Source organism: Antedon bifida, chromosome 2, assembly GCF_963402885.1.
Source record: "Antedon bifida chromosome 2, ecAntBifi1.1, whole genome shotgun sequence".
NCBI lineage: Eukaryota > Metazoa > Echinodermata > Crinoidea > Comatulida > Antedonidae > Antedon > Antedon bifida.
In genome coordinates, this window is record NC_136227.1 from 21700666 (window position 1) to 21715773 (window position 15108).

At 31.6% G+C, this 15108-nt stretch overlaps 1 protein-coding gene across 1 annotated transcript in view; it reads left to right on the top strand.

The window, feature by feature from the left end:
• Window positions 1-6020: 6020 nt before the first annotated feature.
• The window catches only part of LOC144858633 (uncharacterized), a 322958-nt gene continuing 313870 nt past the window's right edge, over window positions 6021-15108 (top strand). The window contains exon 1 of the mRNA XM_078714723.1: window positions 6021-9062. Coding sequence (XP_078570849.1) covers window positions 6243-7565 — 1323 coding nt within the window. The 5' untranslated portion in view covers window positions 6021-6242 and the 3' untranslated portion in view covers window positions 7566-9062. The remainder of the gene's footprint in view (window positions 9063-15108) is intronic.

Below are 15108 nucleotides of genomic sequence, written 5' to 3' on the forward strand. Positions count from 1 at the left end.
TACCATATTTTGTGTACCCTTTTATGCTGCCAATAAAAAATACTGTATGTTACTGAATTTCCGCAAGCTTTTTACACAAAGTAAGGAACAACATCACAACATTTGCAATTATTATCTATTTGGGAATTAGGGAACAAACATGACAGCCAGGTTTAGAAAGATAATTTAGCAAAGATTAAAGGAGAGTATGGGATGCGAAATTGTTAAAACAAGTCAAATCAAAAACAAGAAGAGACTGTGAAAGCAGAAGCTAACAACATCGCCAAAGATAAAAAATTCTAATTCGGGCTAGGATGTAATAACTTGTCCCTATTTGGGGGATCGAAAAGCAGGTTGGGTAAAAAAGATTAATTTTTTACACAACCACCCAAGATAGTACTTCTAGCAGAAATGGGGTACTCAAAATATGGCATAAAATATACCGTATTTCATACCATATTTTTATACCATATTTTGAGGATATGCAGCAGAAACTGGCCCCGACATAATAAAAACCTTCTCTTCAACACTAACATTAACAATCCTAGAAAGTTGTAAAAATACAATTTTAGTATAACTCAATTCAAAATTTAGAATATGAAGCATACAGTTTCAAATGAATGTTGGGATAGAAACTATAACTCATGTAAAACTATATCAATATAAGCAACATGAGCAATTGAACAAGAATTATATTTTGATTACTTTGATCTATAATAGTAAAGCCTGTGAGACCAGGATACCTACACAAGGGACAAGTACATACTTTTTTTAAATTATTGTCTACTGTTATATATTTCCAACTTAAAACTTAAAGAGCTACATGTCATCAAAAGACAATTTAAATTCTAATTTGAAATGCTCCACGGTGGATAAGGAAAGATTTGGTTTTTCTAAAAAAAGATCAATAATAATCTGGGATGTACTATATATGAATAACTATTTTATCTTAAAGATCGAACATTATTTTCAAAAAACAAATGAAGTAAATAAATATAATAAAAAAAATAATAATAAAGTAAAAAATATTTCAATAACATATATAAATTTTCAAAAAATTTCATCTGGTTTCAAAAATTAAAAAAAAATAAACTTTCGATAAACCAATTATCAAGTACTCACTTGCTACGTTTCGGCTATTTTCAGGAGCCTTGGTCAGGCAAATGACTCCGGGATGACCTGTCATTCATCATGGCTCATTGAGTCTTGTTCTTTACAAAACATATTTTACGTTTGATGGTGACATTTTTGGACAGAAAGATGGAATGGCAATGACCTGTTAGCCCCATAATGGCGAATATGTTCATGGAAGACCTAGAACAATGTTGCACAGAAACAGCACCATCACCTATTCTTCTGACACAGATATGTAGATGAAATCCTAGCAATCGTAACAATTGGATTAGAAGGCATTTAACACCATTGATCAGACAGGCCAAATAAAATCAACCATGGAGAACACAACTCTTGGTCAATAGAAACAGGCCCTAAATACTGCTTCAGCCTCTCACATTTGCTCCAGCATTTCATTCAATTAATCCGATATCTATATAATTTGTAAATTTTGTTTTTATAATGATTTCTTTCTATCTATTTTGATACCACATGTGTGTAGATGCATGCAGTAGGAAAAATTTATATAACTAACGAAATGTTCATAATATAATCCTATAAACACATGTTGTTTTGATTTAGCTTTTATGTATAAATTTAAAGGCAAATTACTAAAAAAATGACAATGCTGTGGGTATCAGTGGCTGGATCTCAATATTAATAATAATAGAGATACAAAATAAAATAAGCAGAAAGCTAATTTAAAACGATAAAGTAAAACTAGCCCTTTATATATTTATTTAACAACCCCACTAAAGACTCTATCTTCTTCTCCCCCACCTCTAGCAAAGAAATTCTCGACATCACTTCAAAATTCAAAAACGGCAAAAGCTCTGGGCCGGATGACATTGACCCTAAGGTTTTAAAAGATATTGCACCATTTATTGCTGCTTTTCTTACTCATACTTTTAATCTTTCTCTTTCTACTGGTATTTTTCCATCCTCCCTAAAAACTGCTAAAGTAATCCCCGTTTTCAAAAATGACGACCCCCATTCTTTCTCAAAATATCGACCTATCCAGTGGCGTATCCAGTGGGGGGCCGGGGGGGCCCGGGCCCCCCCCTGATTTGGCGTCCGTCGGCACATCATCGCGTCCGTCGGCAAACAAAGGTGCCGGGGGAAAAAATAAAGTTAAGCAAATAAGAATAAACTATTATTCTGACAATAATTGTACTGTAAACATAATTCTTTTGAGTGTTTGTTTATTTACATATCATATTATTACCTTCAGATCAACTATTTTTTATTTTCATTACATCTAACCAAACACGTAAAAAATTAGGTTAAAATATCTTCTCATCTTGCACGTCGTACGGCCGTACGCGCTAGATTGTTTACTCTCAAAAAGTCTTTGAACGGTCCGGTGACCTTATCCTATTCAACCTTGTTTTTGCAGTTGACCTGGGATTTTTATGTTTTCCTACGCTAAGATTATATAGTTCCACTTGCCATGTGCTTTTTTCTCTAAGATATATTTATTATAAGTGCCAAAAACCCGGTTTTTTCTCGATATGAGGCCTTTATTATTCAAATTTTTTTAAAGAAAAAGCACACATACCATAAAAAATATCCATGTATTTAATTTTTGGAACATAATATTCCGTGAGGCTCAATTAGAAAACCACCATTGTGTGATATGATGTCATCGTTAGCCAATCAAAGCTGAGCTTTCCCGTGATTATCGGCATTGGTCACGGTTGAATGATTTTGGATTCTGGCTGATTTGATTGGTGGATGCGAATCACCCGCAGCGAAATGTTTTCTCTCGCGCGTGTACAGTACCATGAACTCACATGATCTCTCGTTATACACAAAGTTAGAGCAATGAATTTGTCCGAATTCCGTTAAGTAAACAACTTTTTATATTTTATAAGCATTTAATAACATGTTTTATTGATATTTCCAATGGGTGATATATAAAATAAATTACTAAAAAACGTAATCATATGTAATTAGTTAAACCAAAAATGGCGTAGTTAATAGAATTGTCGACTGAGGCCGGCCTCAAATGGTTTTACTTCTTTCGTGGCTAAAAACGATCTTTTTCGGCGATGTTTTAGACCCTATATTTCGAAAACTACAAGTCAGATTTTCGTAATTCTTTTTTTATTGTAATATTAATACAACATACTAACAGATAATGTTTAATTTGGTTTTAATTTTGCATCGTTATCCCTATAAGACAACATATGACTATGCAATCCTGAACATATATTGATCAGGTGTATATCGGGGTGTAGGCCCTATGTACAGGTAATGACACTAATTTTGTCGGCAAATTGGCAATTCCGGGCCCCCCCAACTTCAAAATCCTGGATACGCCACTGGACCTATCTCTCTACTACCTTGCTTTTCTAAAATACTAGAACGCATTATCTATGACAGACTCTATCATTTCTTCTCTACCCATAACATTCTCCAAAACAACCAGTATGGCTTCCGCTTACAACACTCCACTGATCTCGTCAATAACTAATAGCAAAACAAATAATACTCTAAAAATAAACTACAAATCTTATCTAATATCAAAATATAAAGTAAATTAATTATTTCGATCATATTAATACTAAAATTAAATTTAATTAAGCAAATCATATAAATACCGTTTGTCCTTCCTGTCGTCCTTGTCGTGTTTATATCGTCATACATGTCCGTCCCTGTCTGTCAGTAGCTAACCTTCACCTTATGCTTATTATTATTATTTTTAACTCTACTTTATTCTTTCTGGTGGATCCAGGCTTAAAGCCCCTTGGGGTTTAAATGGTATTCTCCAGGCATAATGCAACTATTATTTACTTAATTTCCAACCATTTGTATCTATTATATTTTTGTATGTGTTTGCATTATGTGAATAAATTTGAATTTGAACTTGAATTTACACAATTAATTCGACAAAGAAAAATATGAAAATACGTCTTCATAATGTAAATGCTGATATCTTCGATTACACCTACAGAAGTGTTTTTTTGTAAGATTGTGAAATTTCTTACAAATGATGTTCAATAAATGTCAAACTTAAACCTGTGTTCAATCTGTAGCAGGTGTTATCAAATGTATGTACCAATTGTTAATTATTATTTTTTCAATTAAAAGGTTGTAATTTCAAATGTTGTGTTCTCAATGTAAAGAAATAGATAAATTATTTTATGTGTTAGTGTCAAACTGTTATTTATCTATCAGCAAAATTTATTCTTTGATTATAACAATATTTTTTGTTTTTTTTAAATGAAAAGTAAACACTATAGCCAACTGTGTATATTCACAACATATTTGATTATAAATGTAAAATTATAATATTTAAGCACAAAAATTAATTAGAAATTTAACTATAATCTTTATTTGATGGCATGTGAATATGACATGGTTATTTAATTAAAATTACAGACATGATATCAAGCAATTAGTTAGCAAATATACTGCAAATCCTCTAATAGTCACTGGCTTTGATTGAGTTTTAGGGTGTGTTTTTCCTGACCAGCAGTGACACAAAAATACATAATTTTAAAATAGATTGGTGAAAACCACATTAATCAATTCAAATTCATAACATAGTTATCAATATATATAAATAAGTTATATTATTATATATACAATTAATATAAATAACATTGTATTCTCATTAAAATTAAAGTCTTTTTTATAGATTACTTGAAAAAAATCTTAAATAAGAAAAAATAAAATAAAACTACAAACAGTAAACACACAATCAAAGCTGAATTGCAATAATTTGTGTGATCCACTTGTGAAGGAAAAATAGAATGAAAGAACAAATAAATATCATAAATGAACAAGGATTTGTGGTTGCTGGTCATTTTGTGGTTACATGTCACCTAAGGGAGGATGAAACAAATATTATCTAACTAGAAATATCTTCATTATAAATGCTTTAAAAAAATTGATTTAAATGTCATTTTGAGAAATGTAGTGATTTTAAGAGGAGAATTGCAGTGGAAGGGTCTAGTCATCACATTACTATCTTCATATGATTTAATATATTTATCATGCAATAAACAATATATCAATCAATCGGCCTCACGTCAACTCGGCCAAAAACTCAGCCTCTAATAAAGCAAAATGTGCAAACAAAGCAAATTGATAAAATGATAATATTAAATATTTTATACACTAGAAAAACTGTCTAAGAAGACTTTTTAATGAATAATATTTAGATGAATGACAGGCCTAATACTTTTAACAATAAAACAAAATCAACACAGAAAGTGCACTCACTACTCGAAATTAGGTGATGCGCTCAGACTCAAACTTTTATATCTGATATTTTGTGGAAACACGACTTTGGAATCATTTTATTTGTGTGTGTGTGTGTGTGCTTTTTTGTTTGTTTTTTTTTCATTTACATTTTTAAAATTTTAATGGTTTTTTATATTTTGCAATTTTTTTTGCGTGTGGTTTAGATATACGGTATAGGACCAACTTGGATCGAATTCCAATCATAATACATTCACAATAGATGATTTTTGTTTGGGGGCCAAAGCTTTAAAAAAAATTGTACATCCATAATTTGTGTTTTAACTGGATATTGACTACAACGTAATTAAATGTCCAAGTTCACAATGTTTTAATCAATTCTTATATTTTTTGTCTGATGAGTATGTCTAAGTAACAACATTTTTTTAATGGTTGGCCATTGTCAGTATAAAACCAAACAGCACTTTTCTGGCGTAATCAAGTCCTGTATGAATTTTCACACTATTCATATGATTCTTTCACTGAGGACAACAAGCCTTAAGACTATTGGGAATATATTATTAACAAGTATGGTGTTTAGGATTTGTTACATTTCATAAATTTGTTTCAACTTACATGGCAGTAAAAAAAAGGATTCTGTTTAAAACTTTTAATCTAAGGAAGGATACAGTTCAAATATTTTATTACGTTGGATTTGTATCAATTTAACTTCTGTGAACTTTCATCTCATCTTGAAAAAAATAATTAGACAGAATTTAATGTTGATAAAAAGAAACAAACTACACTACATATTTGACAGAATTGGACTGTGCTTAAGTTTTAAGAAGATTTTATAATTCAATGGATTTTGAAATATGCTAAAGGCAAGAACATTAATGTTCTACATTTCTATGTTCTACAGTATTTAGTTTTTTAAATATTTGTACAGACCCAGATGAAATATGTTGGGAATGCAAGGTATCACCTATTACAGTTTGTTATTCATTTTATTAGTTGTATATTTCGTTTATGCTGATAAAGGACCTACATTTTTATACCAGCCGAACTTGGATAAAAAATGTGTTGAAGGACAAGAATGTATGCTTATTTGTAGTGTAACAGATTTGAAGACTGGAACACTAAGCTGGCAACGTAACAATATCTATGTAAGTTCATTAAATAGAGATGCTAATGTTAAGTATGTTGAAACAGTTTCAAAAACTGAAATATATGTACAAAACACATTAATTATTAAGAATGTTGACAGAAGTGATGATAATTCATTATATCGTTGTGTGCTGAATGGTAAAAAGCCATTATTTTCTTCAAATGCGACGCTTCAAGTTGCAGAAATACCATCCCCACATTATCCTACATGTACACCAAAACAAAGTTACAGTGTAGGAGAACAAGTAACGCTCACTTGCATGTCTGAGAAAACAAAAAAATCAAGAGTTGAACTACAATGGTTTCGAAACAATTTGAGAGAAATGAATGCAATACAATATGAAGATAGTGATAAAATAATATCTGAGTTAACTGTACATGTAACAGCAGAAGATAAAGGCTGTATGTTCATATGTCATCAATTAGTATTATTATCAGATATTTCACTTAATAAATCATGTACAGTTGGACCGTTAGACATTACATTTGCCCCTAAGGTAAGCATATCAGGACCTTCTTCAATACCAGTAAATGGTGAGGCTTTATATGTGTGTAGCAGTATAGCTAATCCACAAACTACACTTAATGAATGGCTTGAACCTGAACTTCCAAATAAATTTTATATTTTAGAAAATGACAGACAAGTATTGCGAATTTTAAGTGCTAAACACAGCATGAATGGAACACTCATAAAATGTCTTGCAATAAATAGGATTGAAAGAGTTGAAAAGATATTTACATTAATTGTTGAATCTGTAAATGATAAACCACCACAAACATCAATTCCTACAGTAGAAGGTGCTCCTCCACAAGTGCTGCCAGATGTGAGTAAAATCCTATCAGTTGCAGGAATGTGCCTTTTATTAACAGCAGTTCTCATTAGTCTTCTCCTCTGCTACCTTCAATTTTGTAAATTTGATTTATTTCCAATGCATTCAAATGAGGAAAGAATTGCTCAGCCTGAAGTTTACTTTGAACCAAAAGATAACATACGTTGTATGATGTCACCTTATGATGACAATGGTATGTACTACAAGCGAAATGTGGCCATACAAGTTACCCCTGGTGTTGATACAGATTCAGTATATGCAGAAGTAGAAGAAGGCAAAAAAACATAAATATACTACTGTAATTGGTTTTACAGTAATTATTTAAACTGTATTTAAATTATATACAGTGGAACCATATCAGATAATAATAGTCCTTATTTTATACTATCCTAATTGTTAAATCTCTGTATATTAATGTTAATAAATGGAAACTTAAATAAATTTAATATTGTGCATGTTCTATATCATAAAATATATGTTGAGTAATGACACAAATTGGGATGTGATCACACAATACAAAAAGACTATTTTGTAAGGATGCGAATAGTGCCCATTGTCTTATTAATAATTATTAATTGCTATTTTAATAATTTACAGCAGAATAGTATAATGATTGATATGAGTTGAACGTTCTATACAGTTTGGTAACATTTGGTATTTTACATTTACAGATATTGCCTGGTTAGAGGTTAAATATAAGATTTGACATCCCCGAGGGAATGATATTTTGATATTTTGTTCGAGGGTAGCACTGAGAGAAATATATTCCCTCGAACAAGGGGGGGTTGTCAAATCTTATATTTCACCGATATAAAAGGCCATATCTGTTATATTATATAGCCAACAACAAATATCTACTAGGTCGGGTAGCTAGGCCTCCTTTTTGTAATAAGCCTGCCTAGTTTGTCGTTGCAGTCACCTGCACAATAATATTCAGATAATTACTAATTAATGATTCCTTAGCAATAAAATATTCACTTAGACCTAGGTCCTTTAAATTAAAAGAAGTATTTCCACAATAAGCCTACATTAATAATACTAATAATATTATCAGGTAGGCCTAGGCCGAATAAATAATAATTTGTTTTCTTCGAGCCGAATCATCGAACGTTCAGCGCGCCGCGTGTACCAGGTTACTATAGTGAGTATTGACCAATCACAAATGGTCTTTCATCACATCTATAGAGGACGAATAACAAATGAAGGCGCTATGTATGCATAGTTTAAATAGTTTAGTTGATTAATTTCTTCAAGCAAGTTGCGTGGCGCAGCGGGTAAAACGTTGTATTGTGAGGATGTGGACTAATCTTCGCGAGTTCAAGTCTCAGTAGATGACTTTTGTTTATTTATCGCCAAACGCGAGTGTTGCCACATGAAAATTACACAGCCAATATCATCGTACTCGAGAATTGACTGGATTTTATATGTTTAATGGGACACGATAATCACGCGAAAATTACTCATAAATATCATCATACTCGAGGAAGCATGTGCAGTTTCAACCAACCATGTTCACATATTTACATGGGCTATGTAATATAAATAAATAACTGATTTATTTATTGTAATAATGCTATAATATAACAATTTGTACATGGTTGATCTATTTTTAATGAATTTTAAAATTCATTTAATAACATATTAAACTAAATGGTGCACTTTTATCTTTTGTGGGCTCCTCCCACTTTAATACACATAGAGTACAATACTTACTCTTTGTATCACATGGTATTCACTCAAATACAGAATTATTTTCGGTAGTAAAACCTAATTTTACCATATCTGGTGATTCCCCTAATTAAGAAAAATGAAAAAAATTAAAGATCTATATATCAAGCTATATTTATCAATCTGATAACATTTTTTGTCACACTGTGTGTTTTTCAACATTTTTTTTAAAATGCCTCTCTATTTTAACATTTGTGCACAAAAGAATAAGGATTTTTTACTGGGTAATTTTAACTATCCTTACACTGTTAAGAAAATGCTTATTTTCAAAAATGTTGTGTAAGAAAATAATATCTCAAAAAACAATATGGAAAACTATAGATTGTTAATTTATATATGAAAAAGCTGAATAATATCTTTTAAATTATTTTTTTTAATATTGTCAATGGAAAACGAATGATTTTGTTGTAATACAGCTGTATTCAAAATATGTAAAAAAAATTCAATAGATTGAAACTTCAGTTCTTTTATTTCTACTATAATTTGAAATGTAAATAATGTTTGTATACTGTACCTAAGTGCATGAATAAATTTTGTGATAATAATGTTTGATTTTATTTGGTGTATTTTATTTGGTGTATAGTAACATGTATGACTAAAACATGATGATTTCAACCCAGTTCTGATTGGTCAGTTACAATGCTTACGTATTATATATTTTTCCTCAATTCATATAATTCATATACAAAGTAAATACCAGTTCAATGGATGAGAGTTGGGTGGCTCAGTGGGCTTGTAATGAGGCTATGGCCTCAGGGGTTGCGGGATCGATTCTGTAATTGACAATTTTTTTTTTAGTTTGAGAGAGATTATTTAGAGGGTTAGTTTTTTTATATTTAGGAACAAGTTTTATATTTAGGAAATAGGTCGGCCAATGTCAATGCAGTTGGCATGGGTTTGGCAAGTAGCATTAATGACTTTCAGTATGTGCTTGCAACAGAAGTGCAATTAATGCTAATGACAAAGATTGTATAGCACTATATGTTGTGCAAAATAGACAACTGTTGCAAGCTCCTATCCTATAACGCTATGCTCCTAATGGCCTCTGGAATGGTGGCCAAAACTAAGGCTTTATATGTGTGTAGCAGCTAATCCACTAACTACACTTAATGAATGGCTTGAACCTGAACTTGAAACTGAACTGAAATAAATTTATAGTTTAGAAAATCACAGACAGGTATTGCAAATTTTAAGTGCTAAACACCGCATGAATGGAACACTTATAAAATGTCTTGCAATAAATAGCACTGAAAGAGTTGAAAAGATATTTACATTAATTCGTCATCGGCACCACGAAGTGACACAAACCTAAAAATCTGTAATTTTTGAATTTTTTCTTTGATATTTTGATTATGTAACTCTGTGTTTTCACAAAATCTAAACTTTCAAATATCATTAATTAACTAATTACATTAGACAATATAAAAAAACACCATCATATGGAATTTGCATTTTTACGAAGTGACACTATTTATTAAATACCTGTATGTGCTGCTTGCGAGTGCCACACGGGTAACGAATTTTGCGCGTTTGTTTACTTATAGCCTACTACTAGCTAGGCCTTGGTAGGCCTACTTTAGGCAGGCTAGCCTACTCTAGATAGCTGATCCTACTTACTACTACTACTACTGTGACGTTTAGCCATAGCTAGCTGGCCCAGCCAGCCCAGACCTAACTAGGCTAGCCTCTGGCCTGGCTTACAATATTCGGTAGGCCTAGTTAGTTAGGTCCTAGGCCTAACTAGAGTATGCGTATGCCCAGGTAGTAGTAGTAGTAGTAGAAGTAAAGTTGGCTAGAGTAGACTCTCTAGGCTAAACTACTCGGGATATGACCGTTTGGGCCGCCAGCAAATTGAGTCGCCGCTAGTTTCTATGAAACGCCCAACGCGTCTTTTACTATATTCCGTGTAATGATTACGCCGTCAAGTAGTAGCCTAGGCCTACAGTAAAAGTACGACCTGTTGGTGTTTTTTAAAATGCAAAATACAAACGTACAAAAAAGTAATGTATAAAAATGTTATTGTTTTCAAGGTTTTAACAGTTAATCTAATACAATCAAAATATAAACATACTGTAGGCCTACTTCATTTTGTTGTTTTTATCAAAGTAACGTATACAAGTTTATTGTTTTTACCAGTTAATCTAATACAATCAAATATATAAAATTACATACTTAATGTACAATTTCGTTTTTTTATCATAGCAAAGTAAGTATACAATTCTTTGTTTTAATCACAAGGTTCAAATAGTTAATCTACAATAAAATACTACTAATAAACTACTTAACCTACAATTGTGTTGTTTTTATTATAGAAAATTGAATGTATACAAAGTTATTGTTTTTTATTATTCAAGGTTTAAACAGTTAATCTACAATAAAATAGTTTAAGAATATATAATAAATATAATTACATAAAAGAAAATAAATAGGGCCTATAATTATTCGTTAAATCATTGTTTTATTTAGCCGTGTACATTCATGTCTAAAATTTACTGTTGGTTTTATTTTGTTGAATATTTTATAAGGCGGCTTGCGGATGTCATCAGAGCGCGAACACCTCGGTTGCCTGCTGTGTATTCGTCCCATATTCTGGTCGAGCGTTGGTTTGCTCCGATAGCACTGATGGATGAAAGTCTAGTGACGTCCTCTCTAAATACCAGTTCTGCGGCCAACGTAACCGACATTGACCCACCCCAAAATATAACATTGAATACGAAAAATAAAAAAAAAATAAACTAATAATAAATAAAAGAAAACAAAGCTATAATTTCTATTTAAACCATATTATCCGATCTTAACTGGTCTTATAAAATATTTAACGTTCATCATATCTTGAAAGTAAATAGTTCTGCAGTATATATATACGTAACATATATATTATTACTTATTAGGTGTTTTCAACGATATTATGATACTCTTTAGCCTTTCTTTACCAATTAGCCTAGGAAACCTAACTAAACATAAATATATTTTTTACCGTATGAAATTTTAATACGTAATATTTATTGCTTCCCGAGAACAGTACAATTTATAAAATATATGAATGAAAATAAATAAGTATATCACCGGGCGGTTTAGAATTACTGTTCTTTGCCTGATTTGTTTATATATATAAAAAGTATCTCTTTGGAGATCCCGCCTCGTGAATAAAAATACTGAAAGATGAGGGCGTATCAATTTGATCTCTGTTGCGCGTGCGTACAACTGAGGACTAGTGCTGTTCCGCCGTACCACGCCGAGAATGTTAAAGAGTCGCTATCCAATCGAGTTCGAACAATACCATGAAAGCCCCAGTGGTCTAATGGTTAGGACATCTGCATATCAAGCAGGCGGTCCGAGTTCGAGTCTCGGTTGGGGCGACTTTTTCTCATTCTCACAGATTTCCTCATCTTTATCGTATAAAATTAATTAATTAAATTTCAGTATATCACCGGGCGGTTTAGAATTACTGTTCTTTGCCTGATTTGTTTATATATATAAAAAGTATCTCTTCGGAGATCCCGCCTTGTGAATAAAAATACTGAAAGATGAGGGCGTATCAATTTGATCTCTGTTGCGCGTGCATATAACTGAGGACTAGTGCTGTTCCGCCGTACCACGCCGAGAATGTTAAAGAGTCGCTATCCAATCGAGTTCGAACAATACCATGAAAGCCCCAGTGGTCTAATGGTTAGGACATCTGCATATCAAGCAGGCGGTTGGGGCGACTATTTCTCATTCTCACAGATTTCCTCATCTTTATCGTATAAAATTAATTAATTAAATTTCAGTATATCACTGGGCGCTTTAGAATTACTGTTCTTTGCCTGATTTGAAAATAAATATATATATATATAAATTATCTATTATCTTATTTACAGAATAAAGTTAATTTAATATAAATATAATGAAACAATCACGATTTTTAATCCCGTTATTTTAATTTTGGTTACACAGTATTATTTAAAAAAAAAATCTCTGTACTATAGTACAGGGATTTTAAAAAATTTATGTGACAAACATTAGTATTCGATGACACAAGTTTAAGAATATTTAATTTTAACAATTAGACAGACCTACTTTACATACAGTACTTTCACTTATAAATGTGTCGAACATCACTATTAAACGTCGTAAATTATAATATAAAACAACGAGCACCGCCGATAGCGCGCAATTGGCGTTTAATATAAAATAACGTTTTCTGGCGGCGGCTCAACTTGGCGGCGGCTCAACTTGGCCTAATCCAAATGGAGGGGAGAGGGTATTAAGTCCAAGGTTTAAAAAAGGGAAGGTGTAGGCAGCCTGTACCAAGTGTTTATGTTATAATAGCATTTTATACTACATCACACAGAACAATGAATTGAATAAATTAAAAAGCATACTGGTAATAGAAAAAATAATGTAACAACATTGATTTAGTATTGAATGATTTATAACAATAGAGAATAATCTTTGATATAAATTAATACTGGCTTAACTTAATTGTATTACTGAATTATTAATTGTTCAATGTTGAAAAAATAACTAATATTTATTAATACTAGAGGGTTCGCTCGCGCACCCTCTAGTGGCTGTACCCGAATGGTCCTTGAAAACATGACCATCGCCTCTGGAAATTGAAGCCCGGGTGACACCTATGCATATGACTGATGAGTAATGTATGTTTATTTTGTGATGTTTCATGGTGGTCCATAAATTAGGTACGCCAAAAATATCGCTTCCAGGGTAATATAGCAAATTAGAGTTTAAAAAATGTACGAATAGAGAACAATATAGGCTAATTATTATATTCGGTCTTGTGTGTGTGAGATTTGAACCTGTACTGAAAATAAGTTTGGTAAGATGCGAAATGTATACCAATTATGATTGATTACGTCCCCTGTCAGTAATGATGTATGGACACTTGACAGCAATCGGTGGTTAGGAACGTAAAGGGGAAAAGTTACTTAATAGATTTATTTATTTGTAAACAAAATGTACATTAATTCTCCCTGTAATGATGTAAAAACTTTCAACAATTGGTATTACAACAATTGTTATTAATGCAAATAATATAATTGTAAAGAACAGTATACGTACAGTATATATATATATTATCTGAACGTTACACACAGGAGGAAACCGTTAATAGGGGTCATCAATCACTGAAACAGTCTCTAACGTGACCATACCAAGAGACCAAAAGCATAGTTTATCAACGTGGGTGACAGTGAGCGGGACTTTAACATTTGTATCACAATATATCATGACAACAGCATCTTGTTAATTTTGGAACAAAATGATCAAATAACAACTTTCGTAGCCTACTTATATTTCGGTCATAGTAGACACCATTTATAATTATAAATAGAGCAAGCAACAGAAATAATCGATAAACAGTAAAGGTGTTTCCCTGTTAGGCCTTGCCTCCTATAGTAACATTGAATCGCACCTAAATTTGATAAAATGATTAATAAATAGCATAAATAATTATTAAAATTACTAAAACAAATTGTATTTCACATAAAGTAAAGGCCTTTATAATTGATATTTGAATATCTAAAACAAATAAATTGTAGTTCACGATTCAGTTGAATCACTAAAATCACATTGTAGTTCACGTAAAGTAAATGCTTTTAATCAATATAATTGATTAGTTGAATATCTAAAACAAATTAATTTCAGTAGTTCACGATACGTTGAACCACTAAAATATTTTTTTATTTAATATTGAATGGCGCCACCAACGGCCATTTTGCCGGAAGTGACGTACCCGGAAGCCAGTTGAACAACAGTGAGAGTGTGTGAAAATAACCCTGTGATATCCACAAATTTCGATAGGTAATGCTAAATTTTGTCGTTGTAAAAGACAAAAGTGGAACAATAGCATCGATGTGAAAACTAATGTTATCAAATCTACGTTTCGCGGTACATCTGAGATAGATAAGGTAGGTATCCAAGGCGGAGATTTGTACCGAAGTTTTTGCATTGTGCTCGCCTATGTCAGAATTAACCATAAATGGAAAAAAATATGAATATGTACATTATGCTTACTGTACATTCCAGATGTCTATGTAATTTGATGTTTTTATTAAAAGTGTTAAAGTAGGTCAACCTATGTGTTTAGATTTATTTGATGTGG